Source organism: Trichoplusia ni, chromosome 8, assembly GCF_003590095.1.
Source record: "Trichoplusia ni isolate ovarian cell line Hi5 chromosome 8, tn1, whole genome shotgun sequence".
In the NCBI taxonomy this organism is placed as follows: domain Eukaryota; kingdom Metazoa; phylum Arthropoda; class Insecta; order Lepidoptera; family Noctuidae; genus Trichoplusia; species Trichoplusia ni.
In genome coordinates this window covers 7,181,973-7,205,438 of record NC_039485.1, presented here as the reverse complement: position 1 = coordinate 7,205,438, position 23,466 = coordinate 7,181,973, and the positions used below count along the sequence as shown (strand labels likewise).

Genomic DNA, 23,466 nt, shown 5'->3' with positions numbered 1-23,466 from the left:
TTTCCCTCCCACGCTCCGCAGTTTCCTTCTGCGACATTACGTCCTCGTAGAAGGACACTACCGCGTCCCACGACTCTGCGCTCCCGACCATCTTCCGCTCTACAGCCGACAGTGACAGATCGGCAGGCTGGCAGACCGGCAGGATACGGCGCTGCTCGTCCAAAGCAACACACTCTGCGAGGGTGTGCTACGCCGTGGTGCTCGCCTTCCTCCCCTAACCTTTTTTTAAGACTCGGTATCGGGACATCGGGTACGTCCGTGTTAAGGGAAACAGAAAGCCGTAGGCCATAATGCGTACTCCAAACCCGACCTAGCCTAGCTTATTTGTTAGCAATTTTTCTCTTCTCATTGATTTTTGCGTTAGCAAGAGTAACGACTCTTCCTTCTCAAGTTAAAAAATGTCTTCTCATTACATTTCAATGTTTTTTTTTTTCAATACTTTTTTATTGGAATATATTTTCACAATTTTAATGATATAATTTGCTTGACAAGCCGTTCAAATCTCAAAATTACATAATTTCGTTGCGACATTGGTCTTTTTTGTACTGGCATTAATAAATGACTGTCAAATGTCAAAATCGAATCAGTCCAGTCAATGCCATTGCCATTTGTTGAACTTATTACAGTAATCGTCAGTCTTGTTTTGGTTTTAATTATTTTATTATAGAGAAACTGATGTCTTTAATGAAAAAGACTAGAAATGATGCTATTAAAGCGGCGGTCACATCCTACTTAGAACGACGGAATTATCCTGTAAGTAAAAAATAATTTAAATTGTGTATAAATATTAATTTTAAACATTCATAAATAACTCGTACATTTTAGGACATAGAGGTGTTTAGCAATAACAATAATCTGAGCAGAAGTGCTGAACAAATGGCTGTAGCCACGATAGTTCAGTGTGAAGCGAGTCGCGCCAATTCAATTCTGTTTTCTTGCATTAACAACGACTCAAGTCAATACGACATTCAGTACACAAGGTATTTATTGCTTGTAAATAAAAAAATATATTTTAAATATTTGTGTATGTGTCCTCATATAAATATATTACTTTCCAGATTAGTTACCTTCATTAAAGAGATTAAAAATGAAAAAGTTAAGAATGAACTTCTGGGTTTATTATGCCCACTGCTTTGTCATTTATATTTAGAAATGCTGCGAGGTGGTCATGGAGGACCGGCTCAAATGTTCCTGAAGAGACATGCTGCAGCATTACCTCAGAAAGACTTGTCATACCATCAGCCTATAGATGGTAACCTACCATCAGCTTTGTATAGGCCAAATAGTTTAGAGCAGTTATTTAATTCCTTACAAAATGGCACAATTGACAATGAAACACCTGAGAAAGATTACATGAATCAAATACTAGATGATATTGGCTCAATTTACACTTTGCAGGAGGTAGAGACTAGGCCTTCAATTGCTGCTTTCAGGTTTGTATTATTCTAAGCAACTATAATTTGATATTAATTTATTGAGCAAATTATATGCATTAAGGCATTTTAACTCATTTTGTTTTATTTCAGGTCTTGTAAATATGACATTAGCCTTTCTCAAGATGCTCTAAATATGTTAAAGGCATACTTGGCCAAACATGGGCATGTGCTTCTCATACAAGTATTGCAAACATGGTTCCACATAGACATAAACAATGACCCAAATAAAAAGAACTCTGTGAGTATCATTTGAATAGACTGCACATTCTTTTTTCCATTTCATATGTATGTAATTCTCTCTATTCATAGTAGGTAATTTTTTAAATAATAGTTGTGCAGCAGGGTCATAATTAGTCATAAGGCAAAATATGAATAGAAAATATACTTAATTTCTAACTGATTTTATTTCTAATTTGTAGGAAGATGATGAAGAAGAAATGGAAGAAGAAGTTAATGTTACAAGAACTAATTCAGAGGAAAAGATAACAGATACAAATGGTAAAACACACCCTAAATTACATAATTTTTTAATTGCCAATTTTTGTACAAGTTTATTTTAATTCGTAAGTGGGCCTAAGTTGCAAAATATGCTGATATTCCCTTACTTTAAACTGAATTTTAAAATTATAATAACTTAAGTTTTTATTTTAGATATATTTGCGGAATGCAATGGACATGCTGAATATCAAAGTATAGATAAGGAATTAAAAGATCTTCAGGATGCAATAAAAGCCGTAAGAGATTCTACTACGCCACTAAAGCTTTACAAAATATCTGCCCCAGACACACAGTGAGTATATTAGTCAATGATCTGGAATTTTCCAAAACATGACAATAATTGTAAAAATACTTTCCAAGTTTTATTTTTGTTATAGCTTAGTATGTGCAAAAACAGACCAACATTGCAATATGTTGTGTGGAGGATTCAGCAATTCTGAGATTCGATTATGGGATCTAGGACATAACAATATCAAAAGGAGGGTAAATCGAAATATATCTGAAGTTGAATTAGCATGCCATGTACCACATGATTTGATGCCTGAAGATAATACATTGTAAGTATCATTTACTTTGCTGTTCATGTTATTCTGGACCTTCAAGAATATTTTGTTCTATGAGCTTTATGGTGACCTTTTAGCTAGAAACCAAATTAATTTATTGTTCGTAGGCAAATAGGAGCAGGTATACCATTGAGGGGGCATTCAGGTCCTGTGCAGGCTGTCTGTGTACTCACTAAAGAAGAATTGGTTGTATCAGCCTCCCATGACAACACAATAAGGGCTTGGAATCTGACAGATTATTCCTGTGCAGCAATATACAGGTTTGACATGCCAATTTAAACCAATTTTGATTAAATTGTAAGCATGATATATAATTTGTTGGTAATTTTGAACTATTTATTTTGTTGCAGAGGTCATAATTATCCAATATGGTGCATGGATGTATCGAAAAACGGTCTCTTTATTGTAACTGGTTCTCATGACAGGACAGCCAAGCTATGGTCTTTAAGTAGAACATTTCCTATAAGAGTGTTTGTGGGCCATATGTCTGATGTGACTGTAAGTATACATCATTTTATACCAATAAAATTAGGTATCTATTGATAAGATGGCTTTTTCCTTATATCATCCAATACATTTATTTTTCAGTGTGTTAAATTCCATCCTAATGAATTGTATATAGCTACGGGGGGAGCAGATCGTACAGTTCGTTTGTGGACAATATCTGACGGAAGACTAGTGCGTGTTCTGTGTGGACACCGCGGCGTAGTCAGGACTCTCGCCTTCGCACCCTCTGGCTCCTATTTAGCTAGTGCTGGTAAGGTCTATTCTAACACTAGAGGTTTATTTTTATACAATGGTGTTATTGATTATTACATGGCATAATACATACTATTAATACATGTTTAAATAACTAAATACCATTGTTCATCCCCAGACAATGCTGTGTTTAAGTTATATCAAGTTGTTTTACATTTTTAGGCGATGATAAGAAAATTAAAGTGTGGGACTTGGCAGCATGCACTTGCATACATGAATATAAAGGTCATCATGGGAAAGTTACTGCCTTGGACTGGTCATCTATTGGGAAACCCAGTCTCACAAACCGAAATGCATCACCAGATAACTCACTTTTATGCTCCTCGGGCATGGATGGTGTAGTCAAAGTATGGGATTGTAATTCCAAAAACAAGTAAGTTTTCTTGTACTATTTTATGTATCAGTATTTGTAATAGGTGGTTCTCTGATTTTCTATTGTATTATTTTATCAGGATAAAATAAAGACTTTTCCTACTACTGTGACTTAAAGAGTATATTTTCAAGAAGTTATATTAAAAACACTAATAAACTTGGCATAATGATCCCATATAAAGAATCTGAAGATATGCAATAATGCTTGAAATTAACCTACTTCTTCTGTCCACAGACAAATATCCAGCCAAGATGTCCAAACATCAACATACAATACAAAATGTTCGTATTTAGTTGATGTGCAAGTCCATCCAGAGTGGGTTGTAGCTATTGGTACAAAGAGATAAACACAATTACACTGCCAACATAATTATATTTTAAGAATTAATGTAATACAATAAAGAAAACAAGTTGTGTGTCTTAACCAGAACTTATGAAGTAAATCTCAATATTGATACAACAAAACAAAAACGATCAGACATTGTTTAAAATAACTCCATGATTTATACAATTTTGTGAACCAATAAACTAGAGTTTTTTGAAAAAGCTGTTTATTGTTTTTTGGTTTCCTTTTTGTGTTGGTGAAACCTTTTTCTTCTTATTTTGTTTGGGAGATATCTCATTTATTACTGTTTGTTTTACTTGATCACGATTTCCACTTGTATTTTTACTACTTTCAAATTTTTTAACATTCTTCTCTTTAACTCCATTTTCTTTAGCTTCATTATCATTTTCTTTTGTGTTTTCTTCATTATCTGAGCAACTCTCATACACTTCTTCTTTTTTGGTTAGAATATATCCTTCTTCATCAGTATAAGTTTTGTCTACAATCTTTCTCCGTTTTTTGGGGTTCACTATACCTGACGTTATTTTCACTGTGTTTATTGTGGGTGTGGGGGGGATTTCATCCTCAGACTCATGATCAACATCCATTTCATTGGCAAATGGATCATTGGCCTCAGTATCACTTTCACTATCTGACACATGCAGAACTCGCTTCCGTTTCTTATCAACTTTAGCATTCTTCTTAATTAGTGTAAGTGATTTATTATGATTTGTTACTTCTTTTGATTTCTTTGCGGGTGATTCTTCAACAGAAGTCAAGTTGCTGTTGGAATGCAATGGCTCATCTTTAATTTTGACATTCTCAACAGGTGTTTGTGATTTTGGCTCTGAACTTTTAACTTTACTTGAAACACCATTTGACTTGTTGAAAAACCCTGCAATTCCTTTTCCAGCTGGTTTGTTGTTACTACTTTTTGGAGGTGTTTTATTATTCTTGTTCTTCGGTGGTGTTTTAGGATTGTTTTGGACATCTTTTTCAGGCTCACTTTTAATTTTAGGTTCTGGTTTGACAGAAGACAATTTTGCAAAATTTTCAATGCTACTTTTAACAATTTCTTTCACTTTTTCATTAGATTTCTTATGCTGTATGCTAGGAGTTTTAGGCTCCACAATAGGAGTACGTTTTTTAGATATCAAACTACCTAATTCATTCTCTGTTCTTTTAGTACAAATATCACTTTTAATTAATCCAGTGCATAAAGATAAGTCTTCAAATCGATTCAATGACGACAGCACGGCATTATCAGCTGCCTGGAGTCCTCGACTGACGCAGTAAACGTGATCATAGAATACTAATTTTAATGATTTCTTAATTTTCTCTACATCGTCTTCAGTACATACTGTAGTAATTCCACAGTTATTACCTTGCAGACCAGATATAATATAACATACATAGAGTTTAGTTGAAGGTCGATCTTTCCTAATATCTTGCACTATTTGATGCAGCAAAGATTTTGCATCGTTTACATGTATGCACAGATCCTTACTAAGAGAAACATATGTAACTATCTTGTTTTCATCTAGTATAAGTTCCTTAACTGTATTTAGGTTGCTTTTATAAGTATCGATGTCCATCTTTAACGTTTTGTATATAAAAATGAGTCAACAAATAAAAAAAAACTCTTCAATTCGCCTGTCTATTCTGTCGTTAATCTTTTGCCGCACTTTCTTAGTGACATTGACGTTTAATTTTGACTTCAGTGACGGTTTATCTTATTCCATAGCCTGGCAATGGCAACTATTTTTGCCCGAGTAGTTGTAGCCAAAGAGTATAGTAATACAGTATGGTGTTGTAGCTCTAGGACGTATCTTACAAAATATGATATTAATATCATTTTAATTTACAATTGGATAAATTGCTACTTTTAATTTTACCGTTTAGTATGTTTTAGTACCTTAACCGGAGTTGTACGAATGGAATCTGTGGTGTTTTATGTGAATCATCTTGCTGTCTGTACCAGTCAAACACAACAAATGTCATTTTGTTTTTTGAGTCAGAGATTCTGTGACGATTTTGACTGCTGAAACATTTTCTAAAATAAATAATAAACATTAAAAGCTTATTTTGTCGTTCTCTTTCACAGAACAGCGAACGAAATGTAAGTAAACTTTTATTTAGTAGTAAGTGCCCTGTTCTATTTTGACACCGTTACATCATTTCTATTTTGTACGGATACGCCTGCCCATAAAGACAACAATTTCAATTTTATAGGTATTGTGATAGTTATCACTGTCGGGTTTGTTTTAAATATAATCTTCTTTTTGACAGAACGTTTTGTGAAGAACACATTTTTTATTTGTAAACAGTTGAAGGGAAAAATGCCAGGGTAAGCTACATCTGCAATCGTGGGAGTGGTTAACCTACTTGTATAGATTGCTCATAACAGGCACCTTCATAAGCTTATGTATCACAGTATAAATCATATTAATTATGAAGTAAATTCTTAGAATTCAAGTCTTACAAGTTTATACATTATTTTGTTTTGATTACCTAATGCTTTGACTTCATTATATATAATACAAATAATACCCATCTACAGATTTTTTCAAGGATAAAAAATAACATTGAATGGTAACCTTATCTGGTAATATTAACCTAATCAGTACCTACCTACTACATTCAAAATTTCTCAAGTCATAGTATAAAATTAATATAACATTTAGTTTTTTAGTAATACAAATATAATAAAAAGAACATATAGAAAAGGCAGATATAATTACTCATTCTGAAATCATATGTGTACCAGCTAGCATTTAACAATAAGTTTTAATTTACCTGCTATGTCACATTATATCAGGAAAATAACATCTCAATTCAATTAACATTACAAAATCCATTCAATTGAAATGAACCTGCTTCACTTAATATTCCTCTATGAAAATTTATTTTAGTATAAAATTAACTGAATAAATAAAATTAATATTTTCAAATTCAAAAACTCTTACTGTGCTCAATAAGGAATTCCCTGCCAGAAAAAAACTAACCCATGATCATATTCAAAGTAAGTGTTAACATTATAATAATATCATAAATCTTGTCCATAGTACTTAAATCATCAAAATTATGATTCAAGGTTTTCTTGTTTTCTGTTTTCACAATCACTTAAAATATTTTCTTTTAAATTACTTATTGAAAAAGAAGTGAAACAGGTTCACATCTACTTTTAATAGTTGTAACATTATACAAAAAATAAATTAATTTTTCAGAATAGCGACAATGTCTTTAGACAACATGTTTTGCACCCGTTGTGGTGATGGCTTTGAAGCCAATGAAAAGATTGTCAACTCCAATGGAGAACTTTGGCATACAAACTGCTTTGTGTAAGTACTTTATTATCATCTAAGTATAATCCTCAATATAAACCCCTAACCCACTTGAGTAAATTTTGTGTTAAACCTGTATACCTGGTTAATTTACGTGTTAGGTGTGGCACTGGCCACTGACAGACATAATTCAAGGACTAATAAAATGTTGGCAAAATTTACCGCGTCTCGCCCGCGCCCTGTATTTTCCTTCTTTTATTCGCGACGTATTTATTTTGTTTAAATAAAAAATTCTGAAGCGCACCATGCCAGCGCCAGATCGTCGTCTTACATAATTTCTTGACCTATTAATGTCCCACCGCTAAAAATTAAAGGTATCAAGTTTCCAAGTAACAGTTTATATGAAAGACATCTCTTGACCCATTTATCTGTTTTTAGATGTGCACAGTGCTTTCGCGTATTCCCTGAAGGTATATTTTACGAGTTCGAAGGTCGCAAGTATTGCGAACGCGACTTCCAAGTGTTATTCGCTCCATGTTGCGGAAAATGCGGTATTTATTGTTTATTTATAGTTATTTTAAGCCAAGTCTAGTCAAATAATATTTTTTCAATTTTCATATTCGAAACTCCATGTCCATAACTCCTTAATTCTTAGACAAATAATGTAGTTAAACGAAAAAAACTTTTTAACATTGTATAAACAGTTTTTTTCAGATTCAGACAAAAAACTTTTCTAACAATTTATTATATTCCTTTCAGGCGAATTCGTTATCGGTCGCGTGATCAAAGCCATGAACGCCAACTGGCATCCATCGTGCTTCCGTTGCGAGGAGTGCAATGTAGAATTAGCTGATGCAGGATTTATTAAGAACGGTGGACGAGCTCTGTGCCATACTTGTAACGCTCGGATCAAAGCTGACGGTCTACTTAATTACATGTGCCACAAGTGTCAGTAAGTATATTTAAATATCATTTAGATATCAGGTAGATCATCAGATGTTATCGTGATCATAGAATCAAATCCACATTTTGTATATTTTAAAATAGTGTTACTTGCTCAAAAATGTATAACTTATATTATTGTTTATAGTGGTGTTATCGATGGCGAGCCACTGCGCTACCGTGGTGAGGTGTACCATGGTTACCACTTCACTTGCGCCACCTGCGGCGTGGAGCTCGATCACACCGCTCGGGAGGTGAAGCATCGTCCGGGATACGCTGCGAACGACGTGGTAAGCTTTAAGCGAATGGTACAATATGGCCCTCATTAATCAAGAAAAAAAAATCTAACTTACTCGATTTCGAGTTCTTATCAGATTCCTGCTTTATTTATACTTCTTATAATTGAAAATATGTAGGTAAAATGGGTCCGCCATTGTACCTACTTACTTACCTCGTAGATAATGCTTAAGACCTTAAGCATTCTTAACGAATCAACCAACAGAGATAATAACAAGTCAATATTGTTACAGAATAATCTCTTCTGCTTACGCTGCCATGATAAAATGGGTATTCCAATCTGCGGAGCTTGCCGTCGTCCCATCGAGGAAAGGATCGTAACCGCTCTCGGAAAACATTGGCATGTTGAGGTAAATATTACTTATTTATTATCAAACACTCTCGTGACGTCACTATTTATTCTATACGTATCTGTATTTAATCATCATTTATTCCCTTTTCAGCACTTCGTGTGTGCCAAATGTGAGAAGCCATTCCACGGCCATCGCCACTACGAGAAGAAAGGTCTTGCGTACTGCGAACAGCATTATCATCAGTTGTTCGGAAACCTCTGCTATGTCTGCAATCAAGTTATTGCTGGAGATGGTCAGTAAACTATTGAAAAAAAAGGATTTACGTACGATTTTTTTGAAATAAAAATTGAACTTGCAATGATGTAATAAGCTGCTTCACGACTTAGTTGATTCAAGGATATTTTTTTCTTGCGAGATTCTTGTTAAACTGACTATCATCAGTAGATTTCAATCTAGTTTACAGAGGAATTCTTACGCTAAATCGTTAATTTAACTATTTATTATTACCTTTTTAGTGTTCACGGCTCTGAACAAAGCTTGGTGCGTTCATCACTTTGCATGCTCCGTGTGTGACGCACCGTTGAGTACGCGATCCAAGTTCTACGAGTACGACGAGCGCCCCGCTTGTCGCCGCTGTTACGAAAAATTCCCTGCCGAACTAAGACGTCGCTTGCGTCGCGCTCACCACTACACCATCCGCCGCTAAACATGCAAACTAAAAAAGGAGACGAATCTAAATAACAATAAATTCAAGTAAAAATAAAAGCATCTTATTTATAAAATTACAGATGCATCAGTGCCTTATTATAAAGTCTTAGAATCGCGTACACATAAATAAGTACAAAATGTATTTCCACATTTTTCCGTCTGTTTTGTTCTAATATTTGACTTTTCTTTTATTTATAGATTAAGTGACGTAAAATTATTACACATTAAATAATCAAAGGTTTTAATTAACTGTGTTCTATAACATTGTAGAAAATTAATATTAAGAAGCCTATTTTTCTTAGGTTCTAATGATTAAATAATTTATATTACTATCTTTATTATATCTAACGTAAATCATTATTATTAACATTAAAATAAATGCCATTTAATATTTTTGTATTATTGAAAAAATGATAATATATTAAAAATCTACTATTTTTGGTTTTAATTCACACATTTCCTATCCCTTCCACTTATGTACATTTCCCATAATCCATGAGAAAAGGAACTGCGACACATTTTTGCAGGAAACAGCTATGATTAAAACCTTATAAACTCATGTGTATGATTTTCATATAAGAAACTCAGGTTGAAGCGGCTTTATAGAGTGAGTTTATATACAGCCTTATAAGCTTTCACATCCATGGATAAATAGGAGTTGTAACAACTTGAGATACACTTAACATCATAGTCCATAGTGCCATATACACTGTATATTGTTTGATTCGCTTTAATTTCTTAGAGCAGCAGATAAAATGAAAAGCGAGAGGTGGACGAGGAGCACGCGACGTACGAGTTTCAGATAGCATACGGTATTTAGAAATAAAATATTGCTTTCAACAGGGAATGTACTTTATTACACCAAATTTGTAAACACATTACAGTTTAATACTGCTAATAACAGAACATTCGTGACTGGTTATATTAGGACTGGCAAAATACACTTCTTAAGATTTGCCAACTTTGGATATATTTTAGAACAAAACTTTTGCAATTGTAGGATTAAGTTTATCATTTTCATGGTTTACAACTGTCTATTATATTGTTCAAGAGCAAAATGTATTATAATAGTAATTAGTTAAACCATAGCGCGATAGATGGCATTGACGTCGAATTAGATCGCGCTATGGTTTCGTTACATGAGTTGACATATACATTTTGAAACATTTTCAATATATGACTCTCTCGCAGACCAAACAGTGTTGTTTTAATTTATCAGTGCAGTTCTTCAGCTCGGTGCTTAACAATATAGTGCGCGATTTTATGCTTACAAGACTATTATTATTATCTCAAGAAGTTGGTGAGCATGATTTTCATAGTATTTTTTATATGAAAATGATACACAGCAACTGAATGGTTTTAGCAACTAATTAAAATCACAAAACTCTAGAAACAGGATAATCGTATTTATCCACACACTCCTGCGCCCAACTCGATGATATTATTACTAGCAACAAAACTATAAAGATATGTTGTTATATTTTTTAAAGTTAAAGGTAACATTAGCTTGTGCATTTCATACTTACCTACTTGTTAGCCATCTTTGCATAAATAAAACATTGAAAGTAAATAAATAACTATAGATATTGATTTCAACAATTTACTTTATGACTAAAATAACACTATTTTACACTTTACTCATCACATTACACAGAATGACACAATAATATACAATTAAACTCTGATGATTATTAATTTATATAATGGAACAATAACGTGGTTTCTCTGAGTCCCATTTGCTGGACTTATACATACAATACTGTTAGAACTTTTTCAAACAAAGTTTGAAGTTCTAAGCAAAAATAAGGATTTAGTTTTCCTTCTTCATCCTAGTGCTAGTCATTCTGTAGATGATGGAGTCCCTGCCAGGGTCCATGTCCATGATGGCGTAGACAATGGCGATGAGCGAGAATGCAAACACAACTCCGAACCAAAGGATGATGTTGAAGATGGCGGGGTAGTCAGCAGAGTAGCTGTCATCATCTTCACCCTGAAATATGAATTAAGATGGCTTTTAATTTTTTTTAATGAAATTAAATTAAAATTTGATTGATTGCTTTGTACAATTTCAGTCTGCAAAAATGAAAATAAAACACCATACTAAGTTCTTTACCTTCTTAGTTTCGTCTTCAGTGGATCGGATGGCACGACGTGTGTGAGCTACATCAGTAGTGACGGCAGTTACCAATACAGAGCCATCATAAGCCTTGACAAATGCCTTGCTCAGGTCTTGGAGAGCATGGCCTAAAACAGAAATAAATTGAATTAAATTTTTAAATATCTATCTGGATAGTGTTAGATATTATTTTAATATAATTCAACTACATACCAAGAAGCTTTTTCGCTTCCTTAGTTTGTAGGGAGTTAGGTCCATGGTAGTCTGATAATGCGTGAAGAGTGGTGAAGCGGAAGTTGAAGAAATCAATAATGTTGTCAGCAGAGATAGCACCGCTTGCTACCTGCAAGTGAAAACATATTTGTCACAATCTGTAATCCTTGAGATTGTATTTTATACACTTATAATAAAAATGCATGTAAATGAATCATTACCCTATCAGTAATAGCTTTCAAAGTAGCAAGTTCACTCAAGAATTGGTAGTCTTCCTCCAATGAATACTTCAGGTGAAGAAGGTTCTGCTTAGATACTTTGGGTACTTGGACTTCTCCAAATTCTTCCCTGAATGCTGGACTAGTAAGCTATAACAAAAGAATGATATGAACAATTTTTCATTACCAACAAAACAAATACTTCTATTGATTGAACAATACCTCAGTAGGATCTGAAAGCTTGACTTTCAGAATCTTGTTGGAACCGCTTGTGGAGCGCTGCTGAATCCTGAATTTCACACAGTCAAATGTGTCTGGTTCATACTCATCTACATCCACTGAGTAAGTTTTAGCCTTTGATGTCACCTAAAAACAGCATTTATGTATTATTTAAAAGCTTTTTTAAAATCCTATTCGAAACACAAATGTATAACACTTACAGAATCACCAAGGCTGGAAACACCATCAATGTAAACCTCGACCACAGCTTCTGGAGTTTTAAATGGGTCTGCTACATACAGTCCTTTCCATTCAGAGTTCTGCAATTAAAGTAAATCGTAAAAACAAAGTAAAGAGGCTATAACCATAACGCCCTGTTGATCATCTGATCATCTCAAGTACGCAATGGACAATCTCGTAATAGGGAACGCCCAACCTTCTTAAATCCTACATACCTCTTCAACGGAAAGTCCAAGTGATGCAGAGAAGATTTCTTTCAAAAGACTCTCAAGTGTTTTGCTGGTTCCAGTAAATTTTAGGGAAGGTGGACTGTGGAGAATGGTAAACTCTCCAGCAGCATTAGCACCTATAACAAAGCCCAATGAAGAACTACATATAGCGAATATGAGAGAAAAGCTTACAACTATTTAATTTTACGATGAATATTACTTACCAATTACTGATAATACCAGAGAAACCCAAAACAGAGCCATGGTCACAGCCATTTTGTTCGGAATTATGTGATGACTGACTGTCAGTCATATGATTTCAGTCTTGCCATACTGAATATGAGTACCAACCAAATAACAAAATAAAAAGGAGCAGCATGAACAAACTAGTGATATTAAATTACTAATTTTCGATGGAATTATTGAATAAAGCTATAAGATGTCATTTTGCTAAGCCTCGAAATCATTTTCATGTATTATTTATTTTATTTACTTTACATTCTTCACGTTCAGTTATTACTAAATTAATGAGAAACAACTTCTTAAAAAACTATGAAGTGAAGCTTAAACAACCAAATAAAAAATATATTATTATTATGTAGTAATAAAATCCCTCAACATATTATTGATTTTACTAAACTATGCGTATTTGAAGTCGAACACACAATTTAGTTGAAATTGGGTTGACAGCGGTTGACAGACATTCCTTATCATCATTGTCAGGTCACTTGTCATAGTTGTCATTCTGTCGATTTGTTGCAATATTGACGGTTAATAATTTATATTCATAATTTTGCGCGAAAAGTGCAGATCGTAAATCAACTTTTCTATTACATTTATAAAGAAATCATATTATACTAATAAGTTAATCATGTTAACCGTGTAAAATGATATTGACATAAAAAAAATCTACTAGAATGTCGTATAGAAAATCATATTCACAACCAAATGATCACTTCTCAAGAGAAATTGATATCGAAGTTTGTTTGAAAACATTGAAAATTTACCAAAAATTAGAAGGAGATGTGAATTGCGTAGTGTGGGATGCATCTTTGGTACTTGCTAAATATCTTGAAACCATGAGTCAGAATAAATCTGACTTTCTTAGTGGCATGAAAGTCATAGAATTGGGTTCCGGATTAGGAGTAGTTGGCTTAACTGCAGCTACATTAGGGTTAGTGCAGTCAAATTTTTCAAAATATATAAATTAACATACCTTATATGCTTGCACTTATAAAAATGTTTTGTTTTAGGGCACAAGTAACTCTAACAGACTTGCCAGAAGCCTTGCCATTGCTACGAAAAAATATAAATGAAAATAAATACAAAATCAGTAGTATGGGTGGTTATGCTATAGCGGAAGCTTTAATATGGGGTGAGACTAGTCCCCTTTTCGATGAGAAGTATGATATGGTTCTGCTGGCTGATTGTGTTTATTATGAAGAGGTAATATATAAATAAATAAATGCTTTTATGATTTAAAATAGTAAACAAGAAATTAACTAAATCCTTTTTACAGGCTGTTGACCCTCTCATAAATACACTTAAATGCTTAGTAAACAACTCTCAAGATCAGCCAATTGTTTATTTAACACAGGAACTGAGGCAAACTGAAGCACAAAAGACAATGTGGACCTCTTTTTATGATAAACTATCTGATTATTTTTTTATTAAACAGATTCCTGAAGAGGAACAACATGTAAACTACAAAAGCCCTGACATACTTTTGTTAAAATTAAGTAAGAAGTGATTTATGCACACATGAACAGAAACCTATAATTTTTATCCTATTTTACTTTTTACATAGCTCAAATCAAGTCTTATCTCAAAATGCCTAGGGTTTATTTTCTAGTGTAGTTTTTTTATTTATTTTGAAATGATCAGTATTATCTAGTATAAGTATAATTTAAGATAATAATATATTGTTATTTTTAATGTAATGTTTTTATTATTATTATTAAAGGGCTATGAGAAAAAAATATTTTTATTATATTGCCTGGTATACACATATACATATTAATGAGCAACTATTGATGTATTTTAAGATTTATACAAATAAATTGTCATTTAGACATGGAGAGGAATAAAAGCAAAGTGAATAAATATATAACTTTGCTTAAATCATTTAAATAGAGTTGTAGTGGTGTATTTGAGGAATTTAAGCATGACCACTATTCACACATTTATCAACATGTATTTAAGCCAGAAAAGAAAAATATACATTGTTTTAAAAAAAGAATGTAGGTAGACAATCATGGAATGGTAAGTTTATATTTTGGCGTGCTTGTAAGTTTAATAGTATTTTGAGTAACTGATTTTATCAAAGTAGAAATTTAGAAAAAATACCCTCGTCGTATTGCGTAGTTGATTTGAAAATTTCTGAAGTGATCATTTGATGGCTCATTTTTTAAATCTTAGTCAGTCACAATTTGATTGCCAAATGATTATCACTAAATTTTAATATAAATCTCATATATAATAATGTACTCTGTGATATAAATTTAAGGGAGCACCAAGTTCTGGGACTAATTTGCGATGATAAGGGATAAAGTTAAACGTGCGAAGGTGTAAGCATATATAAAGTGTGATAATAATATACTTGCGTACGAGTAAAACGTAAACTTTTGACTGTAACATGACTGTAACAGTTTAATGTCAAGCAGGCATGAATGAAGCACGTTAATTGTCAAAACTGTCATGTCAAACTCAAAATTGAGTCAGTTTGATTTGCTTTTTGAGACGATTAAAATTGTTTTTAACCTAATGTTATAATATTATGCATGCTAATATAGTAATTTAAAACAATAAAATGAGTGTCCAAAAAACGGGCGACATCCGGCGTAAAGTCACCTCCGTCGGCAATTCTTGGATAGTCTGCAATTCTAGATCGCATCCAGGACTTGTGTACTATTTTAATACTTTGACTGGAGAAGCTGTGTGGAATTTGAGTAGTGCTGAGGTAAGATAGTAATCTTAGCAACATTCAGAAACGTACTTACAATGAGAGTTTTGCTTTGGTATGCAAAAACTACTAGTTTGACTGTGTTGTGTTTTATCAGTAATGTTGGGATTGTTTTTTATAATATGCTAGAGTAGTAGTTCGATGAAGTGTATGCTTTTTTATGATACGTAATAGAAACATAATTTAAAAATCATGATTAGATTCTTAAGGGGTTATTTTTCCTTTCCGTATTGCAGTGTCTAACATGTTTCATAGACAGGTTTTTATTTTGTAATAACATAGAATAACAATAACACTTTGTTTATAATTTATAGTCATATATTTATATAATGTTCTTACAGATTGAAAAAGCAAAACAGAGAACAAAGGACCTGGAACAGCAATCAGGAGCTAAACCTACAAAATGTCCGGAACCCATACAACCGCCAAGCTCCAATCTCTTGAACAACACACCACCTGAGATTCAATACATTAATCCATTTGTTGTTAATCCCTCTATTTCATCACAAAACATTGCACCTTTTGCTGGCACAAATCAAATTTTAGCCCAACAGATTTCCCAAATAAATAATCCTGCAGTAAATGTTATGAATACCTTGGAACCCCTTAACTCTTCAATAAGTACAGTTAATGTTCAAACCACTTCCATATACAATCCTAAAGTGTGGGCTGTTCCGCTTACACAGCAAGTTTATATATCACCTCCAACTAATGTCCTTGGTAACCATGTAAATGGTTCTGGAATTGGGCCATTTAACAATTTTAACCAAGCTGTGACTCAACCTTTGAGTCTTAATAATTTTGGATCAACAACTCAGCACTTTAATGCTACAAGAATATCAAACCATATTTTTAGCAGGAACTATAATTATAAAGTTCAGAGAGGGCATCAATTAAATAAAAATGACCAGTTTAATAGCCATCAGAGAGATTTAAGACAAAAAATATTTGTTAAGAATAGAATGCATAGTGTATCATCAGGTATTGGCTGATTTATTTTTAATAAACATTACTTTTGTCTGTGTTTTTTAGAATGACCATACTAAACACCTTTTACAGATACTCGTTTTGGAAATAAGAGAAACATTGGCAATGATGTTGATGATACTGCTGAAGAAAATGAATTTAATGATCTAAATACTAATTGTGACTTTCCAGTAAGTTATTCTTGCAAAAGTTTAATAATATTTTACTGTTCCTTATCTATAAAAAAAAATGTTTGGTTTACAGGAAAAAAGATCTGTAGATACCCAAATGCATGAAGAACCATCCAAGATGGATTTAATTCCTTTAAGAACTCTGGCTCCTGCTTTTTCCAAATGTGAAGCTTGGTTTATTGTAACAGATTTTGATGTTCTGGTTACTGAATATAAATTTATAACAGCTTTGACAGATTCTGGTAAGAAATTTAGTTTGTCAGGTTCCTTCTATGATACTACAAGCAAGCTCTTAAAGTAGAAAATGCCATTGCAAATATTGCAATGTTTCTGCTGTGGAGATAGATCATCTAAGAAGTGGATGAATCATGTCACTGTTCTGTTTGATTTTTTTTTTAAATAAATTGTAAATTATTATCGCAGGGGCTATTTAATAGTCTAGTAGTTTAAATATGGGTTGTTGAATGCAAAACAATTCAATTTTTTTAGAAAAGTGGAACTCAAATTGCATGTTGAATCACTTTTATCTAGAAGTTTGGACGAAAATCTACTCTGTTGAGAGAATTTTAAAAACGACTTTCTAAACAAAATGCAGAGTTTTGTCACCCATAAATGTTGAAAAACATATAATTAGTGTCCTGTTTTCAGTAGAATTCAACCATTTAGTTTGCTTCCCAGTCCTATATACATTGTATTTGATTGTAATCAGGAACCTTGTAAATCGAATAGTTAGCTGTTCTCTGACGTTTATTGCTGACTGAGCTGACTACACTAATATTATATCTACATCTATTTATAATATTCTCTAGACGATGAGTGCCATCTGATGGTCCCGAGGCGTGTGATAGCTCAACTCAAGGACTACGTATCTACATCAGCTGATATACAAGCTCGTCGCATATTACGGTTCTTGCCGCAACAGATCGAGATTGGATATGCTTTTATGGGTAAAAAAGGTTTTTTATAAGAATGTAGAGACATAATGTTATTCAAAGTAAAGTTTAGGCTACTTTTGTATTTTATATTTTCGCCGACCTTTTTTTTTATAAGAGAAACATTTTTCCTGATGTGAAAGAATTTATTTTTTCATTTAGGAGAAGAACCATTGCACAATGAAGAAGATAGCATTACAGAAGTAATAATAGCTACATGTGTCTCATTAGCTGAAAACAACTATCATGTGGTGAGTTTAAACATAAAATAGAATTCCTTAATCTTTGCAGGCTCCCTAAAACTGTTATGATTTGTTGGAAACTTTTATGGGACTTTAGTTTTATCTGAAACATATCGATTATATCACAATTGTTTTAATCTTATATGCTCCTAAGTTACTACAGCTGCATAAATAATTATGTTAACCGTCTGTTTTAGATATTAATATCCAACGATTCTGAATTACTGGCTTACCAAAACAGAATTAAAGCTAACATATTTTCTGTAGAAGGGATAAAGAAATTACTTGGCAAAAATGCTAGTCATGTGTCAACTCCCAGAAAGCCATTCGTGTTTGAAAAACTTATAAAGATAACGGTGCCAAATGATACTAGTAATATCAGTAGCGTGAGTAATTCTGTTGAGGAAGTTCAACCAAACGATCAAAATGACGTAATTAGCGACATAGAACCAATAATAGAAGAAATCAAAGATGAAGTAGAAGAAAAGGAGGTTCCCAAACGGACAGTAGATGCGGCCATTCAAACTGATTTCGAAACTGTCAATGCTAGTATGGTAGGAGATGAAGAGAAAGCGAAAAATCCAATTCCAGCTCAGGACATCAAAAAGACAACAGACCCCACATTGACTGAAACAAATGTTCTTAAAAGGAAGATAAAGCTAAACCGAAGTGTTTCACATCAAAACCCAGTGACTACTGCAGACAGCAATGTCAAACAGTTCAAATGGCGAAGGAGAAGAAACACTACACAAGTTAACACTGAAACGGCAAAATCTCATCAGACAACAAGCGCAGTACCTGAAAGTATTAAAGAGATAGAAAAAAATACATTAGGTACAGATTTGAACAAACAAGCTGAGAAATTAGTGAACAATAGTCCAAAAGTCGCTCCCAATCGTCCTTCAGATGGCAGTATTGATAGTAAAGACTCGAGCATATGCATCGAAAAGAACAAGAGAGATAATGTGACAATTGAAGAATCTTCAACCTCTGACATTATATCGAATACTGAAAGTAATATAGACTCTGCAAGTAATTACAGCAACACTCCGCTAGTTGATCAACAAAGGATGGTACAAAATGATCAGTATTACGAATACCCCATGTACGAAATAGACAGTGAAAGTATGGAAGAGTATTTAATAAGGAAGTGTGATGAATGGGTGTCAAGATTTATTCAAATAATGGAGGAGGTACTAACTCAGGTGTTGCAACAAGAGCCCCCGTTCTCTCATAGGGCTATGCCGCCTCCTTGGACTTTGCATGAAGCAGCACAATGTATTGCGATAAAATTCAGAAGGGTTGATGATATAAAGGAAAGAGCAAACAAATTATCTAGTATTCTTTTTCAAATTAGTGATAGTAAAGGTTTGTATTTTTTCTTATAAAATATGCTAGATGAATGATCGATTATTTACATTTCAATGTTTTTTTGAAGTAATATTTAATTAAACTTGATTTTCGTCTCCGTTTTAGAATTTAGTAGCCTTTTCGTTTCATTCAGCTATCAATTGAATATTTATTTTCAGGAATCATAAGCCTGGAAGTTAAACCAAGTGAATACATGCAGATGTATAGTTATGGCGTACATTTAATCGACGCATTATCGGTTAGTACTGAAGCCTACAATTTAACATAACCCTTGAAATTTAATTTTAATGTAATGGAATTATTCGTTGTTTAGAAGCAGATACAAAGCTGTGAGGATCTACAAATTGCAGCGGATTCGCTAAAAAAGCTTTTGGAGGATATTAAAAACCCTAATATGGATGTCACTACCAATGATACTTTTAATGAAAGTCTAACAAAAAAGTCTTCATCAGAAACATTCCAACATAGTAAGTAACTTTCGCTTACGTTTTAGTTTTATAAAACATTTGTTTTGATATATTTCCTTGCCGTTTCTATCCCACGTACCTACACTCATTAGTACCGAATCAACCCCTCCTAACGTCTGCAGTAATGTAGTTTTGAATATATTCTATGAGTAGTTTATAAATTCTTGATTATGTATAATATTTTCAGACGTATCTTGTACTGATGTAGACTGTGAGTTAAATGAGAGGGCAAGCTTATCCGAAAAAGATGAAAATGATTTATTAGATGGCCATGAAGAAGCGCAAACAAATACGCCCCAGGTTTGTATTTTTTTCGATATTGCCATGTGTACAGTTTTTCTATTAAAGTCAGTAACACACAGTAACGGTCTTTTATGCGTTCTGTGAACTTTCTCGGGAGTTTTCTTGATATCCCTGCTAGGCAAAACATTACGTGTGTGCCATATTAGTGCTACTATTAGTTCCTATATGATATATTATTGTATTTTAGGTGAATGCGTCGCCTGTGAAATTTATACGCAACATTGATTTAAAGGCATCATTCTTTTCAAATTTGAAATTACAAAAGGTTGATGGTTTTATGAACAACAGTAAGTCTCAGGAAGAATCGCGAAAACAAATCTCTGTAGACCCTAAAATAAAGTATAAAGGAACGAAGAACTTACATAGTATTAGTGAACCTTCAAAAAATTCGGCAAACATAAATGCTGTAGAAAATCAGCAAAAAGTTGTTAGAAACTTTACCTTATGCGCGGAATATGAAGAGAAATTTAAAAGTAAGAACATACCGCTGTCGTTGGAAGACCACGATGATGAGTTAGATTATGAAGAAGATTATGATGATGGAGAATACCTCATAGAAGAACATGATGATGCTAACAGTAATATGGCAGACATGGAGGATGTGTTAGAAAAAAATGACTGTAGCAACCCTGAGAAACCTAATACCGTCAACGACGATTTAAATGAAGAAAGCAGTAAAAAGTTTAAGTATGTAACCTACATGCTACTAAAAGAAATTAGAATTTCGGTTTATCAAGTTAAAGTTTTCTGGTAAGTTTTGATTCTCTTATGATATTATGCTATATCAATAAGTACCGATGGTTCAAATATAATGTCTTTTGCAGTAACCAGTGCTATGAGGAATTGCAGAAGCCAGATCTGTCAATGGTACAAAAACTTCAAAAACAGAAACAAGCTGAAACGGCACATTTACAAATGGATAGATTATGTAAATCATTACAGAGGTAATTAAAAAGAAAATAACAAGTACGTGAAAATTTTAGAAATATTATAATAATGTTCATTATTTATTGTATTTTTAGTATGGTTAACCAAGAGTATGATGAAGCTTATGAAACATTGAGTAAAATATTAAAGCAAGCTGGTGTTGACATAAGCCACGTGGATGAAAACTTGATATTTCAACATAGGTATGCATTTATTTCTTGATTTATCAAATTAACAATGAAATTGACTTCATGTACTCCAAGTTTTTAAATATAATTTTCTGTACCTTTTCACCAAACTTGGACCCATCTCAGAAGTATACTAAATCTGACAATTTGCTTATTTAAGCAAAACAACTAAATGTTGTGTACAATGTGGTGGAAAAGTCAAACCCATCGTATACACTCATTGTGTTTTTGTTTTTCAGATCTGCCATCTCAAAAAGTCTTGAATATGCAAAAACATTTTTAAATGCGATTAGTGATATAATATGTGCTTTTAAAAGTTGAATATAACGTCTTAATACTTCATTTTCTGTGTTTATTATACCATTCAGTTATGTACATTTAACTTACGATTTAAGTTAGGTAAGTGTTAAACTTTCTAGTGATGAGTGGTAAGTATGTTATAGTTTAATTAAAAAAGTGCTAAGAATAGACGATTGGTGATCCATTGTACCGAGGAAGAAAGGTAGGAACAGTCAGAAAAACTGCATGATACAGACAGACCAAAAAATAATAAATCCAAAATATTTTTATCGTTTTACTTATGAAAATATGTCTATAGCGTTATGATATTACAGCTTGTTGTACCTTTATGGAAATGTACATAGGATTTGATACATTATTCACATAGGCGGTTAATTAATTATTTATTTATTCACAAAATATATCACATACTCACACACATGAATATATTTTTAACAAAATCAGATGACGTAAAAGTAATACTGCGTATAAATAATCTCGATCAGTATTTCAATTCTATTTAATAAGATGCCCGATTAAAATTTCGAGTTATCCAATTTTTAAGAGGCCAATAGAAGGCTTACAAATATGTTTTGTTCATTGTTAAAGGCGCTGAACAGGTGTTCTTATATAAAATTCACATTAACATAATTATGCGAAAGAATTCTAACAGGTGGGCTTAGTAAAATAACTGCTTAAATTGTTAAAAAACTAAAAATTACTTTGCCTATTGATCCTTGATGTTTTAAAATCTTTGGCTATTGACACCATTATAAAATAAAAATAACATTAATTGACTAGGAGTTAGGTGCTTATATCTAATTTAATCCTCTTCCCTCCATCATTCCTTGCGCGCAGTATCTCGGGAACTGGACTACTGACAGGAGGAAATCGGTTAAACCCTGAAACAAAAATTAAATAAATTAAGAATTTGTTATAGATTATGTTCCCACCACGCTACGACTTTACTACTGAAGTTGGATTCCTATATAACAAACTAAATAAATGTACCGAAACGCATAAGATGAGTACTAAATGTATTCTTGTAAATAGTGTGGTAAAAGGTTGTCTAAGATAGTTATGGACGTTCCGAAAGCTCAGCATAGCAAGACACGATGATATACCGATTTTATTATGTCAAAATACTTACTGATAACGCTTCTATGCAGACTGTGAAAGGTAAAACGATGATGTAGATACCAGCAGCAATGCCAGCTATCCAGAATGATATGAAGATGAGGATTAAAGCCCAGATGATCGAGAAGAGAATGTTAGCCATTTTCTGGAACAAAGAAAACAAAATTAATCATTGAAAATATAGATTTGTAAACAGCTTTCTCTATATAGCGCGTCATCATCGTCGTCCCAATTAAACCAAACGTTGTGTATAAAACGGGAACGGTACACAATGATTTAACCAAGGCACCTACTGTAGCAGTACTGAAAAAACATGTCCTAATTTCGTTTCGTTTTGTTTGTTTTATGATTACCTATTGATTAGCAAGTTATGGCAATATTGTTTACCGAACCAGATAAAGTATCGGTGCCCTTAAATGATCTGAAAAAAATGCTTGTTTTGTCGTATCTTTGTTTTAGTCAATAGGAAGAAAAATGGATAGTATTGTAACTATTTTGTTAAAGTAATTATTGACCTAAACAAGACGTACTACAGATTTTTTATACCTAATAAACTCTTATATTTTACGCATAAGCACTTAAAAGTAATACAACTGATAATTATTTTGGTAACTAGTACAATTAACACATCACTGATGTCTAATTACGTAACATTTTAACGTCATTAGTCATTAAGTTCATTACCTAAATCATTTAATGTCAAATTCAATTAAAGAGCATATCTAATAGGCTTCGTAATGTTGTTACAACATTATTTCATATTATAATAAAGCTAGTGATTACTTAGCTATAAAACCTTTTTCTGAGTT

The 23,466-nt window shown here is 32.8% G+C and overlaps 6 protein-coding genes across 7 annotated transcripts; 4 read left to right on the top strand and 2 right to left on the bottom strand.

The window, feature by feature from the left end:
- The first annotated feature begins 571 nt into the window (after positions 1 to 571).
- LOC113496328 (TAF5-like RNA polymerase II p300/CBP-associated factor-associated factor 65 kDa subunit 5L) lies at positions 572 to 4,174 on the top strand. The gene is made up of 12 exons (XM_026875492.1): positions 572 to 753; positions 826 to 980; positions 1,059 to 1,433; positions 1,527 to 1,674; positions 1,856 to 1,934; positions 2,088 to 2,226; positions 2,312 to 2,491; positions 2,605 to 2,757; positions 2,848 to 2,995; positions 3,086 to 3,254; positions 3,419 to 3,629; positions 3,864 to 4,174. The coding sequence occupies exons 1-12, from the start codon at positions 676 to 678 to the stop codon at positions 3,973 to 3,975; spliced, it is 1,947 nt and encodes a 648-aa protein (XP_026731293.1). The 5' UTR covers positions 572 to 675; the 3' UTR covers positions 3,976 to 4,174.
- On the bottom strand, positions 3,982 to 5,691 carry LOC113496329 (DNA polymerase delta subunit 3-like). Its single transcript, XM_026875493.1, has one exon. The coding sequence runs from the start codon at positions 5,546 to 5,548 to the stop codon at positions 4,157 to 4,159; it is 1,392 nt and encodes a 463-aa protein (XP_026731294.1). The 5' UTR covers positions 5,549 to 5,691; the 3' UTR covers positions 3,982 to 4,156.
- A 227-nt stretch (positions 5,692 to 5,918) lies between these two features.
- Positions 5,919 to 9,501, top strand: LOC113496330 (LIM and senescent cell antigen-like-containing domain protein 1). Of its 2 annotated transcripts, XM_026875494.1 has the most exons (9): positions 5,919 to 6,072; positions 6,243 to 6,300; positions 7,181 to 7,294; positions 7,676 to 7,788; positions 7,997 to 8,189; positions 8,328 to 8,469; positions 8,710 to 8,826; positions 8,920 to 9,061; positions 9,285 to 9,501. In XM_026875494.1, the coding sequence occupies exons 2-9, from the start codon at positions 6,293 to 6,295 to the stop codon at positions 9,473 to 9,475; spliced, it is 1,020 nt and encodes a 339-aa protein (XP_026731295.1). In that variant the 5' UTR covers positions 5,919 to 6,072; positions 6,243 to 6,292; the 3' UTR covers positions 9,476 to 9,501. The 2 variants fall into 2 exon arrangements, with proteins under 2 accessions (XP_026731295.1, XP_026731296.1); XM_026875495.1 differs by lacking the exon at positions 6,243 to 6,300.
- Positions 9,502 to 11,063: 1,562 nt separating this feature from the next.
- LOC113496332 (renin receptor) lies at positions 11,064 to 13,024 on the bottom strand. Its single transcript, XM_026875496.1, has 8 exons — positions 12,917 to 13,024; positions 12,699 to 12,829; positions 12,465 to 12,563; positions 12,247 to 12,390; positions 12,028 to 12,174; positions 11,807 to 11,936; positions 11,591 to 11,721; positions 11,064 to 11,467 (listed from the first exon to the last, which is right to left on the bottom strand). The coding sequence occupies exons 1-8, from the start codon at positions 12,966 to 12,968 to the stop codon at positions 11,288 to 11,290; spliced, it is 1,014 nt and encodes a 337-aa protein (XP_026731297.1). The 5' UTR covers positions 12,969 to 13,024; the 3' UTR covers positions 11,064 to 11,287.
- Positions 13,025 to 13,409: 385 nt separating this feature from the next.
- On the top strand, positions 13,410 to 14,572 carry LOC113496333 (protein-lysine methyltransferase METTL21D-like). The gene is made up of 3 exons (XM_026875497.1): positions 13,410 to 13,866; positions 13,946 to 14,138; positions 14,212 to 14,572. Exons 1-3 carry the CDS (start codon positions 13,610 to 13,612, stop codon positions 14,440 to 14,442), a joined length of 681 nt encoding a protein of 226 aa, XP_026731298.1. The 5' UTR covers positions 13,410 to 13,609; the 3' UTR covers positions 14,443 to 14,572.
- A 512-nt stretch (positions 14,573 to 15,084) lies between these two features.
- Positions 15,085 to 21,583, top strand: LOC113496400. Its single transcript, XM_026875589.1, has 14 exons — positions 15,085 to 15,651; positions 15,996 to 16,635; positions 16,714 to 16,811; positions 16,885 to 17,053; positions 17,621 to 17,758; positions 17,906 to 17,994; positions 18,183 to 19,353; positions 19,515 to 19,594; positions 19,670 to 19,823; positions 20,011 to 20,123; positions 20,314 to 20,876; positions 20,951 to 21,070; positions 21,149 to 21,256; positions 21,481 to 21,583. Exons 1-14 carry the CDS (start codon positions 15,502 to 15,504, stop codon positions 21,560 to 21,562), a joined length of 3,675 nt encoding a protein of 1,224 aa, XP_026731390.1. The 5' UTR covers positions 15,085 to 15,501; the 3' UTR covers positions 21,563 to 21,583.
- Positions 21,584 to 23,466: the final 1,883 nt, after the last annotated feature.

Excerpts from the sequence above, each read along its gene's own strand:
- LOC113496328 (XM_026875492.1), top strand. The coding sequence starts at position 676 with ATGTCTTTAATGAAAAAGACTAGAAATGATGCTATTAAAGCGGCGGTC. Across the intron at positions 1,675-1,855 it reads ACCCAAATAAAAAGAACTCT|GAAGATGATGAAGAAGAAAT; the intron begins GTGAGTATCATT and ends TCTAATTTGTAG. Across the intron at positions 2,996-3,085 it reads GCCATATGTCTGATGTGACT|TGTGTTAAATTCCATCCTAA; the intron begins GTAAGTATACAT and ends TTTATTTTTCAG.
- LOC113496329 (XM_026875493.1), bottom strand. The coding sequence starts at position 5,548 with ATGGACATCGATACTTATAAAAGCAACCTAAATACAGTTAAGGAACTT.
- LOC113496330 (XM_026875494.1), top strand. Across the intron at positions 8,470-8,709 it reads GATACGCTGCGAACGACGTG|AATAATCTCTTCTGCTTACG; the intron begins GTAAGCTTTAAG and ends ATATTGTTACAG. Across the intron at positions 8,827-8,919 it reads GAAAACATTGGCATGTTGAG|CACTTCGTGTGTGCCAAATG; the intron begins GTAAATATTACT and ends TTCCCTTTTCAG.
- LOC113496332 (XM_026875496.1), bottom strand. The coding sequence starts at position 12,968 with ATGGCTGTGACCATGGCTCTGTTTTGGGTTTCTCTGGTATTATCAGTA. Across the intron at positions 12,391-12,464 it reads TTTCCAGCCTTGGTGATTCT|GTGACATCAAAGGCTAAAAC; the intron begins GTAAGTGTTATA and ends TGCTGTTTTTAG. Across the intron at positions 11,722-11,806 it reads GGAAGCGAAAAAGCTTCTTG|GCCATGCTCTCCAAGACCTG; the intron begins GTATGTAGTTGA and ends TTTCTGTTTTAG.
- LOC113496333 (XM_026875497.1), top strand. The coding sequence starts at position 13,610 with ATGTCGTATAGAAAATCATATTCACAACCAAATGATCACTTCTCAAGA. Across the intron at positions 13,867-13,945 it reads TTAACTGCAGCTACATTAGG|GGCACAAGTAACTCTAACAG; the intron begins GTTAGTGCAGTC and ends GTTTTGTTTTAG. Across the intron at positions 14,139-14,211 it reads ATTGTGTTTATTATGAAGAG|GCTGTTGACCCTCTCATAAA; the intron begins GTAATATATAAA and ends TCCTTTTTACAG.
- LOC113496400 (XM_026875589.1), top strand. The coding sequence starts at position 15,502 with ATGAGTGTCCAAAAAACGGGCGACATCCGGCGTAAAGTCACCTCCGTC. Across the intron at positions 15,652-15,995 it reads GGAATTTGAGTAGTGCTGAG|ATTGAAAAAGCAAAACAGAG; the intron begins GTAAGATAGTAA and ends ATGTTCTTACAG. Across the intron at positions 16,812-16,884 it reads ATACTAATTGTGACTTTCCA|GAAAAAAGATCTGTAGATAC; the intron begins GTAAGTTATTCT and ends TTTGGTTTACAG.